Genomic DNA, 19,750 nt, shown 5'->3' on the forward strand with positions numbered 1-19,750 from the left:
TCATGCTCCGTTAAACAGTTTCTTGTGTAATAACTGACGTGAATCACGTTTCTAAGTTGCTTATTCTGCATAGTTACATTTCTAGTAACTCTAGGCTTTATAATCCTGCAAAAACTGTGTTAAAATAGCCTTAAAATATGCTAAAAACTATCTCAAAAATAAAATGCGCGAAAAATTCAAATTCGTAAAATCAGCGGAAAGTTTACGATAAAAAATTTGAGAGAATCTTCCTTCTTTTTTCGTTCTCTCGTTTGCAAAAAATAAACGCACATGTTTTAACTTTTGTTTATATTTATGTGAGCTTTCTTATTTGTTTACAAATACTCGCCCATTTAATAGTAGTATCCTTTATTCAATAGTACATTAAATGCTACAAATTAGTGTAAAAATATTCTAAAATACAATGGAAAAAACAGAAAGCAAAGCCACAGGATTTAAAAAAGGATTTGTAAGCTATTTTGTGATAAAAGAATTTTTTGTTAAAATGTTTCGTTAAAAATAATTTAATCAGTGGTACTTTTTAGAAGAAAAATCGTAAAAGACCGCAAAGAGCAAGAAAACAGAGCAGTGAGGAAAGCGAAGAAGAATCAGCTGTGATCAGAAAACAAAAGAAAACTACTTTTAATGCCATGAAACAATCTGTAAGATTTTAAAAACAAACTGAGAGTTTGGGTTTGATTCCCCAAATGGAAAACAAAAATTACATTTTTAAAGTCTGATTAAGCCATACTTTTTTTTAATTGTTATCTTTATGTTCTGTAGACGAATAAAAAGAAAAATGTAACAACCTACAGTAGTTCATCATCCGAACAAGAGGAAAAAAAGGAAACTATTTCTGTTTTATACAAATCAGCTCAATCTGCTGTAAGTGTCTTAATATCAACATTTAATCACCTTAAATCTAGTGTAGATTAAAATAATACTGTCCCTTAAAGATTTTTGTTTACCACGAAAACATTACCTTTTTTTAGAAACCAGCAGGTTCTGATGACATGGGTGCTACTCGGATATTTGAACTTGACACCGACAAAGATCGGGATGCCCAAGCGGTGTTTGAAAGAGCACAGAAGCTCCAGGAGGAACTTAAATCGGGGGAAGCTAGCGATAAAGTTTATCATGGTGCAGCAGGATACAGACAGTTCATAAAACCAAAAGTGCATCTTTAAGAACTAAAAAAAAATTATTTTAAAAACATTTTACATTTTCCTAATATTATTTTTTCGAAAATTTTAACTTAAACGATCATAAACAATTATAAGTAGATTATATTTTACTCAGGACACTGCCCAAGGAAATGCATCTTCTGGTATGGTACGGAAAGGACCAATTCGCGCTCCAGAACATTTACGAGCAACTGTAAGATGGGATTACCAACCTGATATTTGCAAGGATTATAAAGAAACTGGATTTTGTGGATTTGGAGGTAAGAATATCAAGCTATTTTTGGATTATTACAAAATAAAACTCATATATTTTTCAACAGACTCTTGCAAATTTTTGCACGACCGTAGTGATTATAAACATGGATGGCAAATAGAAAGAGAATTAAGTGAAGGAAGGTATGGAACTGGTCAAGACGAAAATTGGGAAGTCTCGGACAGCGACGATGAGCTTCCGTTCAAGTGTTTTGTTTGCAGAGAAAGCTTCCAAGATCCAATTGTAACCAAGTCGGTGACAATTTTCTTTCTCTTTAGTTTGTGTATGGACCTTAACTTACCTTTTATTATTACCATATTACAGATGCAAACATTATTTTTGTGAAAAATGTGCCTTAAGTCATTACAAGAAATCAAAGAGATGTTTTGTATGTGGAGAACCGACTATGGGAGTATTCAACCCAGCTAAAGGTAAAAAAAACTTAAATAAAAAAAAAATTTTATGAAATTTAGTTCGTGGCAAAAAAGTTTGGATTTTTAGTTAAAATTTTTTTTTTAGATATTATTGCAAAAATGGAAGCAGAAGCACAAGACCATCCTTGAAATAATAAAAAAAACAGTAATCTTGTTATAAAACGTAAATACCTAGAAAGAAATGCCAAAAAAATGGTATTTTTTGGGAAAAATCAACTCTTTCAGGAGGACTAGTCACAGATTGCCAAAAAAATATCAATTTTTTATATTCAAATATTTTTTTTTTAAATAAATTCTATTAAAAATAAAAAAGTTGTGTTATTTACTTGACCCTATTTTAGGTATGTATTCTTTCAAGTTAAAACATAACAGTAAAGGTAAAATTGTGTAAAAAATCAAATTATTTTGCAGGTTTCTGACAGGCTATTTATTTATTCAACTTCTTAACAAAAAGGCAGTGTTAATAAACGAAAATATGAGTTTTATAATACAAAAAAAATAAAAAACCTACATAAACAAAGAACAAAAAAATCATTCATTAAAAAAATGGCAAATAAATGTCCTTTATTATTTTTTTTGATTGTCGGTTTGAGTTAAACAACATACTTACATAAATTATAGTATTAAAAAAGGCTTAAAGTAGCTTATATATATATTTACATAAATAAATTTGGCTTAGTTAAATATTGGCACAAAAAACTATATTAAAAAACCCCCTAAATAACTTTCAATAGCCCCCAAAAAAACGGTTGATAACTTCTATTCTTCTTGGTTATCCAACACTTGGGACAAGTTTTTCCTTGTTCTCATACTGAAACGGGGTAACTTAGGGGGGGTATTTGGGGGTGAGGGTGGCTTTGAGATGCTACGGGTATGACGAGAGAGATGATTTTTCTTTAATATGGGTGAGGCACAGGGGCTGGGTATGTCAACGGGGTCAACTAATGTAGTGTCTTCGCTTTCTAAAGTTACCTCATCTAAAATAATTTAAATTTTATTATTTTTTTAATTTAAATTTATTTTTTTAAGTGTTTTTTTTACCTGTGTTAGTATTTTCCACTGTTGTCTGTCTTCTTACTTCGCTGTCCGTCAGTTTTTTTACATCCACGGACAAATTTTTCATATCATCCATCAAATTTTTATCTGATTCTTGGCTGGTGTTTGCACTGGTTGTTTCAAGCAATGGTGTGTCTGGTTTGCTGGTGTTTATTTCTTCTTGCAAGCTCAAAACCTCGCTGTGAAACTTTTTAAGATTTCGAATCGCTTGTTTGTCCTTGACATCCTAAAAAAACAAAAAAAAACAAAAAAAAAAAATTTTTAGTCATTTTTTTCACATTTATTTTTTTCACAGATATATTTTTTTTTTAGTATATATCTTTATCCTCGATGTGGGAAAGTCGAATGTGGACTTAAACATAGAGTAACATTATTTACTTCGACCCAGTCTCAAGTTGCCTGTGGCAGTTTGGGATATTATATAGATCATAATTGCCCGATAATTATGCTGCTGATTAAGTGCTTGCTCAGCAGGAGTTTACATTGTTTATTGCGCCTTACTCAAGGGCGCTACAGCATGAGGGCAGTGGGGATTGAATCCATGACCTCATGTGTGGTGTAGCAAGTGTTCTTACCACTACACCACGTTGCCGGTTTTTTACATTTTATTCATATTAACTTACCTTCATCATATTTTCACATAGCACGATTAATCCCTTAATGTTGGTGTTGGAGGAGGGAGTAAGTTTAAGCAGCGGTAAGATTTTACACAAGGTGTTAACATACGGAAAACCTGGGTCAGTTAGAATTTGATTGGAAATTGAAATTGCAAGATTGTCATGGGCTGAACCTTCTTTCAGCTAAAATTAAATTGTTTTTGTTTAAGTTTATTTCTTATAAAACTTAAATTTTAGTATGTGTTAAAAGTTTAAAAAAACGTTAAAAATTTTTTTAAAAAGTGTTGCAAAGAAAATATTTTTTTTACATATATCTTTGTTCCCGAAATAGTAAGGTCGACTTTACGACCTTAACAAAGAGTAACATGACTTAGCTCGACCCAGTCTTGAGTTGACTTTGGCAGTTTGGGATATTATAGATTATAATTGCCCAGTAATTATGCTGCTCATTGAGTGTTGTCTTAGCAGAAGTTCATATCGATTGTAGCACTTTACTTAAAGCCGCTACAGCCTTAGAGCAGTAGGGAACGAACCCACGACCTCATGTAGTGTAGAAAGTGTTCTTACCATTATACCGCGCTGCCAGTAGGTAGCAATAGATTACAAAATTAAACATATTAAAAAACAAAAAGATAGTTTAAATTTTCTAATACTATAAAAACTACCAACCCAATTTATATCCCTCTTGCAAACATCTTTGACATTGGCTTTTATAATCGAAGTGGGGTGGGTTAATATGACCATTGTTTCAGCAACCTTGCTTATATTAACTGAGGCATATGGGGAATTGATTGGGGCATTAAACAACACTCTTAAAGTAGGTAGAAAGGCTTCTTCCATACACTGATGGGCATTTCTAAGTAAAACAAATTAAATAAAATCTAGTGTATTTCTGCTAAAAAAATATACTTTGTAGTTAAGATACTTTTTGTTTTAACGCCCAGGAGTCCTAAGTTTGAATCCCGGCACAGCATTTTTTTTTTTTGTAAACATTTATATAATTGTGCACCTTGACAGGTTGGGAAAAATATCCAGGAATCCATATATGGTATCCACAATTTTTTGGTCATCTTTGGTGACAGGATTGAACCATAATAAAATTAATCTTGATACAGCAAGAGAAGATAGGATTTGATGCGAAATTAAAACTCGGGTTAACAAACAAGTTGCAGCCTCCCTTACTTCTAAGTTCTAGTAAAAAATAATTTTTTAGGGGTTAGAAATTTTTTTTTTTTTTTTTATAAATTTTGAAAATTCAAACCTTGTCGTTTAACATCTCAATAAACTTCCCAATTACAACAACTTTCACTCCCTCCTCATCAAACTCCTCCACTTCCTGCTCCTCCTCCTCTTCTTGACCCTCTTGTTCCCCCTAAAAGGATCAACAAATATTAAAAGATAAAATTACAAAATGTGATAAAAAATGAAAATGTTTTTATTTACCTCTTCTGACGTTTTCGATTGTTTTCTTATTTTTTGAGTGTTGTCCATTAACTTCTTGATCCCAAATAATCTTATTAGATCATTCACTAAATTGATGGCCCATACTCTCACATTATAAGTATCTACCTGTGCAACCTAAAAAAACAATATCAAAATAAAAATTTTGATGGGTAAAGTAATAAATTTAGTTTATACATTTAACAGAGTATTAAAATTGGCTAAAAGGCTGTGATGTTATCCTAACCAGATTGAGGATAAATAAATATAAAAAAATAGGTTCGGGGCCAAGTAAATATCTTTTTTTATATTTTTGTTTATCCTCAATGTGGGAACGTCAACTTCACGATCAAAACATAGAGTAACATCCATTACTCTGACCCAATCTTGAGTTGTCTTTGGCAGTTTGGGATATAATATTTATAATTTCACGATAATTATGCTGCTGATTAAGTGTTAGCTCAGCAGAAGTGTTTGTATCATTTATAGCACTTTACTTAAATGTGCTACAGCATGGGAGTTTTAGGGATTGAACCCTAGACCTCATGTAGTAAAGCCTAGTGTTCTGACCACTACACCACACTGCTAATAAATTAATGTTACTTTTACATAACACATGATTTGGACACCCTACCTGCATAAGTAAAGGGAAATGCTGAGATGCCAGATGTCTTGAAAATAAACAACAAGTTCCCAAACACTTCACTGCTTCTTCCCTCACGATATTTGAACTATTTAACACAGATGGTATAACTAAGGTTTCGAGAAACTGTAGCAAGGTGGGATGAACCCCGGTGGCTCGGGACCTTTTTAGGGGGTTTAAGTCGCAACGGGAGGTGAATAAAGAGCCGAGGAGTTCAGTGAAGATTTGAAGACATTTAACTAACGTCCCAATGTCGTTCTAGAACAAAAAATTTTGGGGTGGATTTTTTTCGAAATATTGTAAGAAAAATTTTTAAAATCTTTTTAAATTATTCAAAAAAATAAAATTCAAAATAAAGATTTTATTAATTTATTCTACTTTTTCTGGTATTGGAGAATTGGTGTCCAAAATTAAAGCAGGTTTAGGTTTCAGTTTTTCCTCCAAAACAGCAATTTGATTCGTCATATCATCAACATTGGTTTGTATTTCACTTGCTTTCTGAAAGTTTTTTGCAGAAACTGCTGACTCTATTTCCTCTTTTGCCTCATTAATATTAACACTAATCTTTGCAATCTGTCAAAAGAATTTTAAATCAAAAAAATGAGTTAATAAAAAAACTAAAAAACTAAATGTTATTGAAAAACTACTAATGTTATTGAAAAACTAACTACTAATGTTATTGAAAAACTAAGAAAGGAAAATGAGTTTAAAAAAAAATTAAAAGTTAAATTTTTAAGAAAATATATAAATAACTGAAACCTTAACAAGACTAACCTGGAGTTTAATATCTTGTGTTTCTTGCTCCGATATTTCAATCAGTTCTTGGGATGCGGGAGTACTTGGACATTCACGAGCGGATGAAATCACTCTTGCTATCAACTCTATTCTTCCTATCTCATCTCTGTTAAATATTATGAAAACAAGTAAAAAAATAATCTTTTTAAGTAAAATTCGGCAAATTTTTGATAAAAATTCCATTTACAGGCTTACAGCTTTGCCTTATGTTTTTTTTTTTTGTATATCTTTATCCTCGATGTGGGAAAGTCGAATGCGCGACTTAAACATAGAGTAACATCAGTTACTCCGACCCAGTCTCAAGTTGCCTGTGGCAGTTTGGGATATTATAGATTATAATTGCCCGATAATTATGCTGCTGATTAAGTGCTGGCTTAACAGGAGTTCGTACCGTTTATAGCGACTTACTCGAGAGCGCTACAGCATGAGGTCAGTTGGGATTGAACCCACGACCTCATGTGTGGTGTAGCAAGTGTTCTTACCACTACACCACGCTGCCAGTTTGATCTATCTGCCTTTAATAATTTCATTATGATGTTTTTACCTTGCTAATGCTGGAGTTCCAGTATGTAGATTGATAAGAAACTTTGCAAGAGGGGAAGTGAGGCAAGCAAAGCAAGTTACATCGATTGAGATAAGTGAGTCATACAACACGTCTATCATTTTCTTACGACCTTAAAATTTTGACAAGAAAAAATCACAAAAAGTTAAACGATATATATATTATTAAACAATTACAAAAACATAAGAAAAAATTTAAGTGCAAATACAACGAACAGGCTACACATTTAAATATAAGTATTTATATAGCAAAATGAACTGTAGTTAATATTTCAAAAAGGCCCAAAAACTGTTTAAAAACTTAGTGATAAAAAAATTGATTACCAGCATTATCTGTAAGATCGAGTTTTTCAGCAATTTTAAGAAGTTGTTCGGCAACAAATTCTTTCTCAATCTTATCATCTTCTTCCTCTTCACTTAATATTCCATCATTTTCCGAGCGTTTCTCAATAAAAGGGGCCAAATACCTAAACACAAAAAAAGGGTTAAATGGTTGGGTGAGTTTAAAAAGGGAATTTTTAAGGAGATTGGTTTTGAGAGGGGGATTATATTTGCATAGGGGTAGCAAGAAAAAAAATTGGGAAATTTTTTTAAATATTTTTAGGTGGAGATAGTCGAGGTACTTTCCCTAATGCTAACTTATCCCATGGGTACTTACCCTGTTGGTAACTTGCCCATTGGTACTTTTTTAGAGGTAATTGCACTACATTAACCGGCAGCGTGGTGTAGTGGTAAGAACACTTGTTACACCACACATGTGGTCGTGGGTTCAATTCCCACTGCCCTCATGCTGTAGCGCCCTTGAATAAGGCGCTATAAACGGTATGCACTCCTGCAGAGCCAGCACTTAATCAGCAGTATAGTTATCGGGCAATTATATTCTATAATATCCCAAACTGCCACAGGCAACTCGAGACTAGGTCGGAGTAACTGATGCTACTCTATGTTTAAGTCGCGCATTCGACTTTCCCACATCGAGGACAAAGATATATACAAAAAAAAACATCTTTATACATCACATAATTAATTTTTGAATATTAAATTGGACATACTGTAGAAAATATTTCTCCAAATACTCAGCAAACACCAAGCCATTCGGAATATTGTCCTCCAAATACTTATTTCCCTCAATACCCTTGGATAACATATGCTCAAACAAGTATAACCAGTACATTACTGATTCGGGGGTCAATTTCTCATAATCCATAACATTTCTAAAAAGTCAAAAATATTTGAAAATTATGTAAAACTAAAGAAAAAAAACGAAATAAATTAAGTTGCTATAGGAGTTTATTGTTTTAAGTCATATATTAGCGATATTTTTAAACTCAAAAATTAATAAAGTTGGTGTCACTGAACACAAAAATGATTTTAACTTTAAATAATTTCACCTACTTTTTAAGTTATACAATTTAAAAAAAAATTAAAATTATTAAAAAAAAAGAAAAGGGAAGCCCTGTTTGTGATGATGTAGAAAGTACAAGCTTCTATACCTTCACTACGCTACTTGGTACTTTCTACGTCACACAAAAAAATATGGTAACCTGTTTTTTTTATGGAAATCATTTTTCAGTATTTTTTTAAATTAAATTGTAAGTACCACAGACATTTTTTAAAGATTCTAAAGCCATTTTGTGATTCATTGTCAATCATACTAACGTGCTATATACATCACTTACAAAATTGCAAAACTCTGTAATATAACACTTTAAGCAAGTTAAAGAATAAAAAAAAAGATTGCTCTTAGAATGTATTTTGCCATAAAAAAGTACTTACTTGTCATTTAAAATTACTGCAAATCCTTCTTGTAAATCATTTAACGACGAACATTCAAACATTGCTTTGAGAGCCATCACAGAAGTTTCGTATTCTCCAACTACATCTAATTTCTTTAGCAAATCCAATACATTTTGCTGGTAATAAAATAGTATAAGTTAATAGAGTTTACACTGTATTTTAAAACCAAACCAGTCATTATTATCAACAAATGGTTAGAAATCAGGCAATATTAATACGTCAATTCATAACAACTAAAAAAGAAACAAAAATTACTTTATAATATTTATATACAAAAAAAAAACTATTTTACATTAAAAAAATATTATTAAAATTGCAACTTTTTAACATAGTTAAATAAATTTTGTATATTTACGTTGTATGTGATGAGCCAAGCTTGGAATAATTCAGTTTTAACAATTTCTCTCACTGCTTCAGAATGGTCTAATAAACCTTGTTTAATAAGGTTCAATCTTTGTTGCATTTGTAAAACCTTGAAGCTAACTTTCTGTGCAATTGTCTAAAAAATAAAAAACTTAAATAAAAATTAGATTTCATGTAAAAAATCAGAGTTGTAACTAAATGTGACCATGGGTCTCCAATTGAAAAAAAGTCCAATTAGAAAGAGCAAAGGTGAGGGTTTAATTGTAAAAATTTACCAAACTTTTTATTAAATTCTAATTTTTATATATTCACCTGATAAGCAACTTTGCGAACTGACTCAGCTACATCTTTGGTACAATCCAGAACCTCGGGTAAGGTTAACTTAGTTAGAGTTATAGTTGAAAGTACAGCTGCCCTTACAGTACTACAATCATCCGCTGCCATATGAAACATATAAGCTAAAAAATAAAAAAGATTTTAATTAAAATGTAAATTATATAATATTTTGAAAACACAATAATAAATTTTTATTTTGAAAACACAATTTTTTTAAATTGATTTGCTTATGGCTAGTACAGTTTAAAATAGATGGTTATTAAGATATTTAAATTTTTAAAAATAAAAAATATTTTAATGTTCACCTTTAATAACAGGGCAGTCCTTAACAGTTGGTTGTTGTAACCTGTTCAAAGCCTTTGCAGCTTGACATCTAACAAATGAAACCTTGTCATGAAGCCTATCTAGCATAGCATGTGTGATTCTAAAAATATTGAAAAAAAAGTTTTTTTGTTTTTATAAATTTAATTTTTTTTGGGTGTGAGTTATTTGTAAAACATTAGGATTTAAATAAGGGGGCTAATTTTACCGTGTTTTTGTATGGAAGACATTGTAACCCTTTTAGACCCACATACATAACCTAATTGGGGCATTACACAACCGTTATTTTTTGGGGGTGAGAGCTATTTCTAAAATATTAGGATTTAAATTGGGGGCTTATTTTAAACTGTTTTTGTATGTAATGCATTGTAACCCTTTTAGACCCACATACATAACCTAATTGGGGCCTTACACAAGCAGTAAAATAAAGATTGAACCTACACATCCATCATGTCTTCATCTAATTCTGCTTCCCTTGGAACAGCACTTAACATAAGTTGAACAAGGTGGCATATTCTAAACCTCACTGTTTTGTTACTGTGGCAGTAATGCTAAAAATGTAGAAGTACTAAAATTTTTTATGGTTTTTTGTATATATCGTTATCCTCGATATAGGAAATTCGAATGCGCGACTTAAACATAGAGTAACATCAGTTACTCCGACCCCTTCTCGAGTTGCCTGTGGCAGTTTGGAATATTATAGATTATAATTGCCAAGGAATTATGCTGGTGATTAAGTGCTGGCTCAACAGGAGTTTATACCGTTTATACCGCCTTACTCAAGGGCGCTATAGCATAAGATCAGTGGGGATTGAACCCACAACCTCATGGTGGTGTAGCAAGTGTTCTGACCACTACACCACGCTGCCGGTTAAAATGTTAACAACATGTTTAAAGAATAGTATTTAAAAAAAAAGCATTAAGGTGTAATTTTATATACATATACTTCAGATTAAATAAAAAATTTTAAAAATTATAAGTATACTTAATACCAAGACCCTTATAAAATTAACAAAAAAATTACCTGAGGTTTGGTGGTCTCATACAGGACTCGACTGTAAAGATTAAGATTTTCGTCTTCCTCGATCTCTTCTTCCTCTTCTTCAATGAGGACATTTGGAAAAAGACTTAAAAATCTAAAAAAAATATTAATCAAGTTAAAAAAATAAAAAACAGTTTTAAATTTGTAAGTAGCAGGTTATAAGAAACCTTACTTGGCTATAAACAGCATACATCGTTCAACACCATATTCTCTGCTAGCGTTTTGTAAAATACATTGAATTAAATACCAGAGTTCGTCGTAAAACTCTTCTGTATTTTCGTTCTTTTCACACTATATATGCATATTTAAATTGTTTATTAAAAGTATTAATCTATTAGATTTATTGTTGTCTTTTTTACATGCTGGCCAGCGGTTAAATAATTTAAATCATAGGTTTAAAATTAAACACCGGCAGCGTGGTGTAGTGGTAAGAACACTTGCCACACCACACATGGGGTCGTGGGTTCAATCCCCACTGACCTCATGTTGTAGCGCCCTCGGCTCTTGCCACACCACACATGGGGTTGTGGGTTCAATCCCCACTGACCTCATGCTGTAGCGCTCTTGAGTAAGGCGCTATAAACGGTATAAACTCCTGCTGAGCCAGCACTTAATTAGCAGCATAATTATCGGACAATTATAATCTATAATATCCCAAACTGCCACAGGCAACTTGAAACTGGGTCAGAGTAAGTGATGTTATTCTATGTTTAAGTCGCACATTCGACCTTCCCACATCGAGCATAAAAAAAAAACTTTACCGACTAAAAAAAATTAAACATTATATTGAAATTAACATTTAGCTAAATTGGCTTACCTCTTCGTAAAACTTTTTTAAAGACTCGGAAAGTTTCGTTAAGTTATGTCTTCTCTCTTGACATTTAACAAAATATTCTTTTAATTTTGTTTTAATAGACATTTTTAACGTTTTTAAATGTAGTTTTAGATTTTAAAAACGATCTTTTGGCTTTTGACTTTACGCGCTCTTTCAACAAAATCAAAAACAGAAAAAGGCAACAACTTTTTTTCTAAAAATATTATTTGCTTGAGTGCGCGTAATTTAACATTTTAAAACGTTTATCCCCACTCGCTAAATATTTTCTTCATTTATCTATCCTGTTAATTTTATTTAAGTTTTAAATTGTTGTTTGTTTTAAATTACAATTTAAATTGATTTTTACGGCAGTGCGAATTTTAAATCAGTGGCAAAATCGTACAAATCAAGTGTTATCCTTTGGGCAATAGGCTGTGGTTTATCTCCAACTTTTTATTTTTGTATATATTTTTATCCTCGATGTGGGAAGGTCAAATGCGCGACCTAAACATAGGGTAACATGAGTTACTTTGACCCAGTCTCGAGTTGCCTGTGGCAGTTTGGAATATTATAGATTATAATTGCCCGATAATTATACTGCTGATTAATTGCTGGCTCAGCAGGAGTTTGTACCGTTTATAGCGCCTTACTCAAGGGCGCTACAGCATGAGATCAGTGGGGATTAAACCCACGACCTCATGTGTGGTGTAGCAAGGGTTCTTACCACTACACCACGCTTCCGGTTCTTATAGTCTAAAGATGACGCGTTTTATTACGACATTTTAATGTAAGAGGAGAAAGTTTTTTAAATATTGTTTCATTGCCAAACCATTAAATTAAATTATTTATTTAACTCCCACCCATGCCAATAAACATATGATGTCATTTTAAAACAAACGAATGTCGTCATTCTAAAGAGTCAAACAAAACCGCCCAAAACAATAAAAAAATGTAATATACTTTATGTAAATACAATAATAGTGACTAACCTAAACTAGAATTGCAATTCAAATATGTATTGTTAAGTATGAAGAACACATACTATACGAATAAAAATAGCAAAAAATGACTTACAACATAAAAAGTTAAGTTATAGTCAATAAAGTAGGGGCGGTGGAAACCTTACTAAGGCTTACTTTCGTTAATAATTAACTAACAGTTAGAAAACAAACATAAAATTGGCGCTCACTTTTCGTGATATCATATACAAACAAGATGTTATGAGGCAATAGTATCAAAAGTGTAGACCGGGTGTGTCAAATTAAACGACAACTACTTTAGGTTAAAGATTTAGAATCATAGAATTTACATAAGAAATACATTAGATCATTTGCGTGGGTTCATGTTTAAAGTGTACATAAAAGGTTGATAAGTAAATAAAATAAATTTTAAAGAAGAGTTGTTCATGTAATGGTTCTGACAGGTTTATCTGTTAAAAGTTTGTTAGTTGTAAAATAAAAGTAAAGGTTTTAAGACCCTTAAAGTTTTATTTTTAGGTTTATTAAATAGGTTTAATCTAAAAACGTTGTATTAACAAAACAGTACTTTTATAAAAGTTAAATTTTATATCAAAGCAACCACAACAAGGTCTGTTAGTTGTCATTTCATGTTAAACTTATGTTTTATAATTGTTTTTTTGCTACTTATGTTTAACCAATGTTCAAATTTTATATTTTTAGAAAGTTGACTAAAATCAATATAAAAGTTTTTAACAAAAGTTGTAATGGAGAAAATTGTACTTTTATTTGTTTTATTTTCTTGCGGAGTTTATGTAAGTGGTACTGGGTCGAAGCCAGCTTGTGCGTATTCTGCTAAATATGCAAAAGTAAGTCATTAATCTCATACAGCTTTTAAAACACACTGTGTCTTGCATAACTTTTAAGTATAGTTAATTGTAAGCTACTTAAAAGAACGCTCGGGATAGCAAGTAAAAAGTGCAGCCAAGGGGAATCAAACAAAGAACCTTAACTATAGTTTCGATGTTAAGATACTAAGCATTGTTTTTAGGCCAAAAAATACGCTATAAGGCGCACTTTCGAAAAATATATACGTAATTAAATATTCAACTTAATTTTTTAAAGAACTCGCCTTCCCCCGAGCCAGACTTACATGAATGTAAGGCCTATTCCTGCAATAGTTGTTGTTACCCAAATATTACCGCTCAACTAGCTATAAATCCGCTCCAACAAGTTGGAAACATCAACTACAATCAATGCCCACCTAGTCATCTGTCTCCCCAGTAAGTTTAACATTAATAATTCAAAGAAAAATCAAAACTTGATTTATAGAAGAAAATTCGTTAAAAAATTTTATAAAACAGTTTAACTCAAACTTAAGGCCTAAAATCAGCAGGAATCAAACTTTAAATTCCTGGTGACATTTAACGAAAAGACAAATGTAAATAGCTCTAACCTATAAACTGCTTATCTTTATTCGCAACTTGAAAATCGTGATACAGTTTATCTTATAAAATAATTTTTATTTGTGTATGTAGATGTTCAATGGAGAGTACCTACTTCAATTGTTTTTATCAATGTTCACCTAATCTTTACCCTTGGATCACCGAAACGGGTTTATTTAAACATATCCCAATTTGCGCAGATTTTTGCAACCGCCTATTTCATTCTTGTCAGGTAATATTTTGTGACTCAATAAGTAAAAGTAGAGACTAGGGTATAAGAAAACCCATATTGGCATGGCAATAAATATTTTAACCAAAAAATACGTAAGACGGTTATATAGAAACTTATAACATGTTTTTTGACCCCACATGATGCTGTTTTTTACATTACTTTTACACAAACATAAACAAGACTACATAATACATATACCAGCAATTAGAGTTTCCTAACTTTCGTGCTTCCTAAATCAACATTAAAAGTGTATAATGTTACTGTGGATGTCGTAAAAAAGTCGATCAATCTTGATAAAATAAATATCTCTATCCTACCTATTTATTCGCTTACACCTATATTGGTTATTTTTGAAAACAAAAAATATATCAAACCATTGATATTTCTGTAAACTAACTAATCAAAATTGTTGTTTCAAAGTCTGACCTATCGTGCGTAGTTGGCAAAGGAAATTGGATAACTGGTTTGAATCCATCAAACAAAGAAAATCCTTGTGTGGCGGGTGCCAGTTGTCGAAATTACACCGAGGTATAATTAAGATTAACATTTTTAATGCTAGAAAAACATGGCATTTTTAGGCAATTTTTAAGCATTTAATAATTTCCTAGCATTTATCAATTTAACTTGTTCCATATTCGTTTTTTTTTTACAACTACACTATTATTTTGTGTTCTTCTGAAAGGTCATAAAGCTTTTATTGCTCTGACTGTATCAAAAATTGTTTTTAAATGCTTTTTAAATGTTTTTTTTTTGAATTGAATTTTTAAATGAAATGTGTTTACTTATCTTTAGATATACCAGAACGGTTTGAACTTGTGCAATAACATTTTCGGATCATTGTTTTTGTATTCAACTGATGTAAATACCTGTGTGGACCCTTCTGATCCCACTCATAATGCTGACATTGTGGCTGGGTTGAAAGCTGGTAATGAAGTTGCTAAATGCGAAACATTTGAAGATGGTAAATTACTATTTAAAAATAAATTTATTCAAATTAAAAAAGAAAGGTGTTGTAGCTACAAGCCAAATCTGAAGGTTGATTCTTAGCTATAGACCTAATAAAACTAACGGCCTTTTCGAGAAAAATAAATACGATAAGTCCACGTTTACTCAAGCCAAGTTTACTTAACATAGTTAATAATCAACTCAAGACAAATATACCTGGTAAAATTCTTATCTAGATAATTATAAAATTGCATAATAATCTTGCATGTTTAACTTGCAGTTCCATACACTGATACTGGTATGATAGTTGGGATTGTGTTCGGTGTTTTGGGAGGTATATTTCTAATAGTCGCTGGTGTAGCATATTACATGCGATCCAAAAAGGCAAAAGGTAAACCATTTAAGTAAAATATTATAAAAGACATTTTTACCCACTCTATAGGTTTGACAAATTTTTTTCAGAAAAATTTACAAAATACAAAACTATGTCTTGTTTTAAAATAACTGATAAGGTTTAGTTTTTATTCCAGATGCGAGCCCCAAACCAACCCCAAAACCAACAGAAGAAATGGCAACACTAAGAGGTAATTCATTTTATATCGAAAATAAATTAAATGTTTTTTGTAAAGTTAGTGCTAATAGCAGAAATTGAACCATACACCATAGGTATATGACAAAAGTTATTGTAGAATTATTAACGTAAGGAGTAAAGTCCCTCCCCTTAAATTAATAAAACTAATTTACGACATCGAAAGCTTTTAAATATTGACTTGAAATATTAATAAACGAATATGGTGCTTACCTGTTTTATTGTGTTTGTTTAGCAACGAATAACGACGACAACGAAGCCAACCGTGATAGTGATTAGAAAGAAGTATAACAACAGCCAAACCAACCGAATTGTGAACTGAAAAGACTAAAGACTAACTTTAAAATATAGGATTATATTGGTAACTGGAACACAAAATTTCCCTTACCGTATATTTGGAAATTGTTTTATGCTGTTTTAAATTTACATGAATTTGTTAATACCGTTTGAAGAAGTTGGTATGCTTATAAACTACTATTATTTTGTAACTGCGTTATCGTACTATTTTTTATATCAATTCTATGTTAATTTTTGTTAATTTTTATTTGCGCAGTACACTATTTACTAATTATTTTATCGCAATCAATGTTTTACAATTGAGTGAACTTTAAATTTATGAATATTGTGTGGGTTAATGTTTGCTCGACGTGTTTACTTTACTTTTCAACGCGTTGTTCGTAATAGAAGACATTACGTAATGTTTAACAAGTGTCAACGTAGTTTGATTACATATTTTATGGATTTAAAGTGAAATTACATACAAGAAAAAGACAGGAGGTATAAAATCATTACGTCACAATTATTTCTACATGAACTAATTATGGTGATGTACTTTTGATATAGTAATTATAGATAAATGATAAAATTAGGTATAATTTAAAGCACACTGTTAATAATAAAAATAAAAAATAATTCAGAATATATTAGATTTTAAAATAAATTTTGAATTAAACTTCTTAATTATTTATTAAAAATTAATAAAATAAAGCTTAAAAAAATAACAAAAAAGCACTAATATTTTTGGCAACATTAAAACAATAATTCAGAAAAAAAATATGAAAAAACTGATTAAATAGTTAAAATAAAATATTGAAAAATATTTAAAGTTATTTTTGAACTTGTAAGGCATTCAAATTTCTTACAATTTTCTTGCATACCCAGGCTGCTTTGTTTTTCTCATAGTAAGCAGCTTCGTTGATGAATATCGGGTAAAATATTTCTGTTTCGTCTTTTTGCAACTCGTCTCTTCCTCCAAGAGCTACATCACTAAGCTTTAAAACCTGTCCATCCAATTTTTTAAATATTGGAGAATCGTAACTGATCGGTTTAAAATCTTGATCTTGGAAGTCCGGATGTACAGCTGCATCCACGTTCCCATCTTCGTCATGTGAAAGTTTTATCCAAAAAGAAAACTCCAACATGGTAAGAACCGTGCTTGGGAATTGAACCCCAGAGTTATACTTCTGCAAAAACTCCATTGAAAGCATAAGAGCTCTTTTTTGTAGATCATAGATATCTGCTCTGAGGACACCTTGTGGCTGCGGTCCTACCTCGATTCCAACTCCATGCTTACCTATGCATCGTACAGAGCAATACATGCTAGCTGTGAATGCAATCTTGCAATCTTCACCCATGATATCTTGAACATATTTTGCAAGGTGGAATGTTAGTTGATCTTCTTTTTCAAGAATCAAGGTACATTTCATGTTGCTTGTTGTGTTGTGCAAATCAATTACAATATTGTTATCTCCTTCAATTAATTCCTTTAACTCTTGAACTCTTTTTATTTCGTAAGGTGTATCATCCGTAATTTTGGCACTTAAATTTTCTGCTGTGGCTTGCCTGTTAAGATCACAATCCTTGTATCTTCTTACTAGTTTAATAGCTTCTGGATTTGACAAAATCGGTTTTACAGAAAAACTTGGAAAAGAAGGGCAGTTTTGGGGATTTTTAAGCCAGTGCTGGACCATACAAACACCACTCATCTCATCTCCATGCGTACCTCCTAGTACAATGACCTTATTTATTGGAGAATTCGCCATTTTCAAGAGTTAAACTTGCAAACTCGATCTTCAAATTTGGCATAACTTTGAAATGACGGGGCTTACCCTAAGTTGATGCAGATTAAAAACAAAACAAAATTATTTATCCTCAATGGTATAACAAAATTGGTATCATAAAAATGTATAAAAACGAAACGCATAACAACATGAAAAATAATCAAAAAACATTTTTATTTAAATAAAAATTATAATAACAGATCAAAAGTTTAAAAAAAAAATTATCGTGTTGTTTTTTCTCTTAAAAAATGTAAAACTATCTATAAAAATATAAGTAAATAAAATAATTTTTATAGAACTTAAATGTCGATTTAAAAACGTTTGAACTCAAGTTTTACCTAAAATAAATGAACCAGTAAAGCGAATATCAACATGTCTCAGTAAAATATTTGCTTAGAGTTTATTTAAAAAATACATAAATAAGACATAAAAATAGGTAAAGGGCACGAACATAGGCTACCACCCGTCAAAAACTTCGAAAATTCTTTGGCAAACTTTGTTATTTTTGGAGTTTGAAATATATAAATATTTACACTCATTTTTACACTTTTTTGTAAACTTTTAAAGATTTCGTAAATATTTAAAAAAATAGATTTCCCACTTTTTTTTTATTTATAGTTACCGTTTCGTTAAATATTTTAAGTTGGAAATATTATTCTGGCGTTGCTACCACGTATTTTCTTTGCCATAAATAATATTTTCTTTGTAGTTTTTATTATGACTTGGTTCGCCCACATTTAACGAAATTTATAAATACCAAAAAGATTATTGTGATATATTACTTCGCAACTAAATGCCAGCACAGTTACGTAATGATAATGTTATTTAAGTAAAGTTTTAAATAAGTGTCGTCTTAATTGGGCAAAACAATAATTCTTTGGGCATTTTTCGAAGCTGTAATTACCAGATATTCTAATTTTCTTTGGAAGATTTGCCAAATTTTGACGACTAATGTATTCTACATTTGTTGTGGCGTTTTAAATGCTTATTTAGATTCGGTGCGGTTAACGTTAGTGACACTTGTACAACTCGAAATGTTATGTCGTCACGGGCAAACGAAATAAGTTAAAAACGATTTAATTTGAGCGTAGCGAGGGCCTGGGATAAAGCCTTCAAAATCGAAGAAAGGGTTTAAAAGTTAGCTGCGAAAAAAGTAAACAAGCAGCGTAAAGGCTCTCTCGTATCGTGCGAGCTATAGCGTATCTGTCTAACTGGGTGGTCTAAGCTATTCGAGGCTAGTACTAGCATGGTTTCTTAGTAAATTGCGAAGTTAAATCGCTTTCGCGAATTGTCGGCAGCGTTAAGGTCTAGTAATCAGTTATTTGTATTGTTGTGTTTGACCAATTTATTAGTTGCGTTTACGAAAATATATAACCCAAATATTATGTTAACGTTTAAAAGATTAAGGCGATATTTTAATTTTGAAATACTGTATTTTATGTTAGTTAACATTACAGCTAGTAAATCAAAGATAGAAGGTATATAATACACCGATTCTTACATAAAAGCAGTGTATTGCTATGTACATATAAAAGGTTTAAGATTCAGTACTAGCAATATTTAATGTTAGCAATTATAAGATACATTCTTATTGTAGATATCGTCTATGTAAAAAATGATATCATATAGTGGTTAGGTAGTAGGGTAAAATAATTACATTTATAAACATATCTTAATTATGGCCTAGGGTTATAAACATAAACACTGGTTGAATAAGTCTTTAAGCCTAAGAAATCTGGTGTTTTTATATAACTGTATATAATTGAGATATTTATTTAATTTTGCAGGTGCAGAATTTTATTAAAATATATAATTTAAAAATTAATTTATAAACTTTCTTTTTAAATTTAGTTTTTAAAAAATATTTTTGATATACTGTTCATACATA

At 31.0% G+C, this 19,750-nt stretch overlaps 4 protein-coding genes across 4 annotated transcripts; 2 read left to right on the top strand and 2 right to left on the bottom strand.

The window, feature by feature from the left end:
• Nucleotides 1–306: 306 nt before the first annotated feature.
• LOC145745460 (E3 ubiquitin-protein ligase RNF113A-like) lies at nt 307–2,141 on the top strand. The gene is made up of 8 exons (XM_082563546.1): nt 307–448; nt 525–641; nt 763–864; nt 972–1,154; nt 1,279–1,423; nt 1,484–1,667; nt 1,741–1,847; nt 1,936–2,141. Exons 1-8 carry the CDS (start codon nt 404–406, stop codon nt 1,977–1,979), a joined length of 927 nt encoding a protein of 308 aa, XP_082419672.1. The 5' UTR covers nt 307–403; the 3' UTR covers nt 1,980–2,141.
• Nucleotides 2,142–2,322: 181 nt separating this feature from the next.
• Nucleotides 2,323–11,779, bottom strand: LOC145745459 (condensin complex subunit 3-like). Its single transcript, XM_082563545.1, has 21 exons — nt 11,639–11,779; nt 10,994–11,112; nt 10,804–10,915; nt 10,221–10,330; nt 9,764–9,882; nt 9,435–9,580; nt 9,115–9,258; nt 8,739–8,875; nt 8,015–8,176; nt 7,287–7,429; nt 6,946–7,075; nt 6,381–6,507; nt 5,985–6,179; nt 5,598–5,864; nt 4,967–5,101; nt 4,785–4,895; nt 4,533–4,714; nt 4,193–4,379; nt 3,530–3,706; nt 2,892–3,132; nt 2,323–2,827 (listed from the first exon to the last, which is right to left on the bottom strand). Exons 1-21 carry the CDS (start codon nt 11,738–11,740, stop codon nt 2,610–2,612), a joined length of 3,264 nt encoding a protein of 1,087 aa, XP_082419671.1. The 5' UTR covers nt 11,741–11,779; the 3' UTR covers nt 2,323–2,609.
• A 1,547-nt stretch (nt 11,780–13,326) lies between these two features.
• Nucleotides 13,327–16,427, top strand: LOC145745787 (riboflavin-binding protein-like). Its single transcript, XM_082563946.1, has 8 exons — nt 13,327–13,460; nt 13,717–13,874; nt 14,130–14,268; nt 14,689–14,796; nt 15,061–15,229; nt 15,494–15,604; nt 15,744–15,797; nt 16,038–16,427. Exons 1-8 carry the CDS (start codon nt 13,359–13,361, stop codon nt 16,079–16,081), a joined length of 885 nt encoding a protein of 294 aa, XP_082420072.1. The 5' UTR covers nt 13,327–13,358; the 3' UTR covers nt 16,082–16,427.
• A 458-nt stretch (nt 16,428–16,885) lies between these two features.
• Nucleotides 16,886–17,844, bottom strand: LOC145745958 (aspartoacylase-like). The gene has a single exon (XM_082564138.1). It carries the CDS (start codon nt 17,842–17,844, stop codon nt 16,909–16,911), a length of 936 nt encoding a protein of 311 aa, XP_082420264.1. The 3' UTR covers nt 16,886–16,908.
• Nucleotides 17,845–19,750: the final 1,906 nt, after the last annotated feature.

This window comes from Corella eumyota, chromosome 3 (assembly GCF_963082875.1).
Source record: "Corella eumyota chromosome 3, kaCorEumy4.1, whole genome shotgun sequence".
Lineage (NCBI taxonomy): Eukaryota > Metazoa > Chordata > Ascidiacea > Phlebobranchia > Corellidae > Corella > Corella eumyota.

Excerpts from the sequence above, each read along its gene's own strand:
- LOC145745460 (XM_082563546.1), top strand. The coding sequence starts at position 404 with ATGGAAAAAACAGAAAGCAAAGCCACAGGATTTAAAAAAGGATTT. Across the intron at positions 865-971 it reads ACAAATCAGCTCAATCTGCT|AAACCAGCAGGTTCTGATGA; the intron begins GTAAGTGTCTTA and ends ACCTTTTTTTAG. Across the intron at positions 1,848-1,935 it reads AGTATTCAACCCAGCTAAAG|ATATTATTGCAAAAATGGAA; the intron begins GTAAAAAAAACT and ends TTTTTTTTTTAG.
- LOC145745459 (XM_082563545.1), bottom strand. The coding sequence starts at position 11,740 with ATGTCTATTAAAACAAAATTAAAAGAATATTTTGTTAAATGTCAAGAG. Across the intron at positions 8,177-8,738 it reads GCAGTAATTTTAAATGACAA|AAATGTTATGGATTATGAGA; the intron begins GTAAGTACTTTT and ends TTGACTTTTTAG. Across the intron at positions 5,102-5,597 it reads ATTTCCCTTTACTTATGCAG|GTTGCACAGGTAGATACTTA; the intron begins GTAGGGTGTCCA and ends TTGTTTTTTTAG.
- LOC145745787 (XM_082563946.1), top strand. The coding sequence starts at position 13,359 with ATGGAGAAAATTGTACTTTTATTTGTTTTATTTTCTTGCGGAGTTTAT. Across the intron at positions 14,269-14,688 it reads GCCTATTTCATTCTTGTCAG|TCTGACCTATCGTGCGTAGT; the intron begins GTAATATTTTGT and ends GTTGTTTCAAAG. Across the intron at positions 14,797-15,060 it reads GTTGTCGAAATTACACCGAG|ATATACCAGAACGGTTTGAA; the intron begins GTATAATTAAGA and ends ACTTATCTTTAG.
- LOC145745958 (XM_082564138.1), bottom strand. The coding sequence starts at position 17,844 with ATGGCGAATTCTCCAATAAATAAGGTCATTGTACTAGGAGGTACGCAT.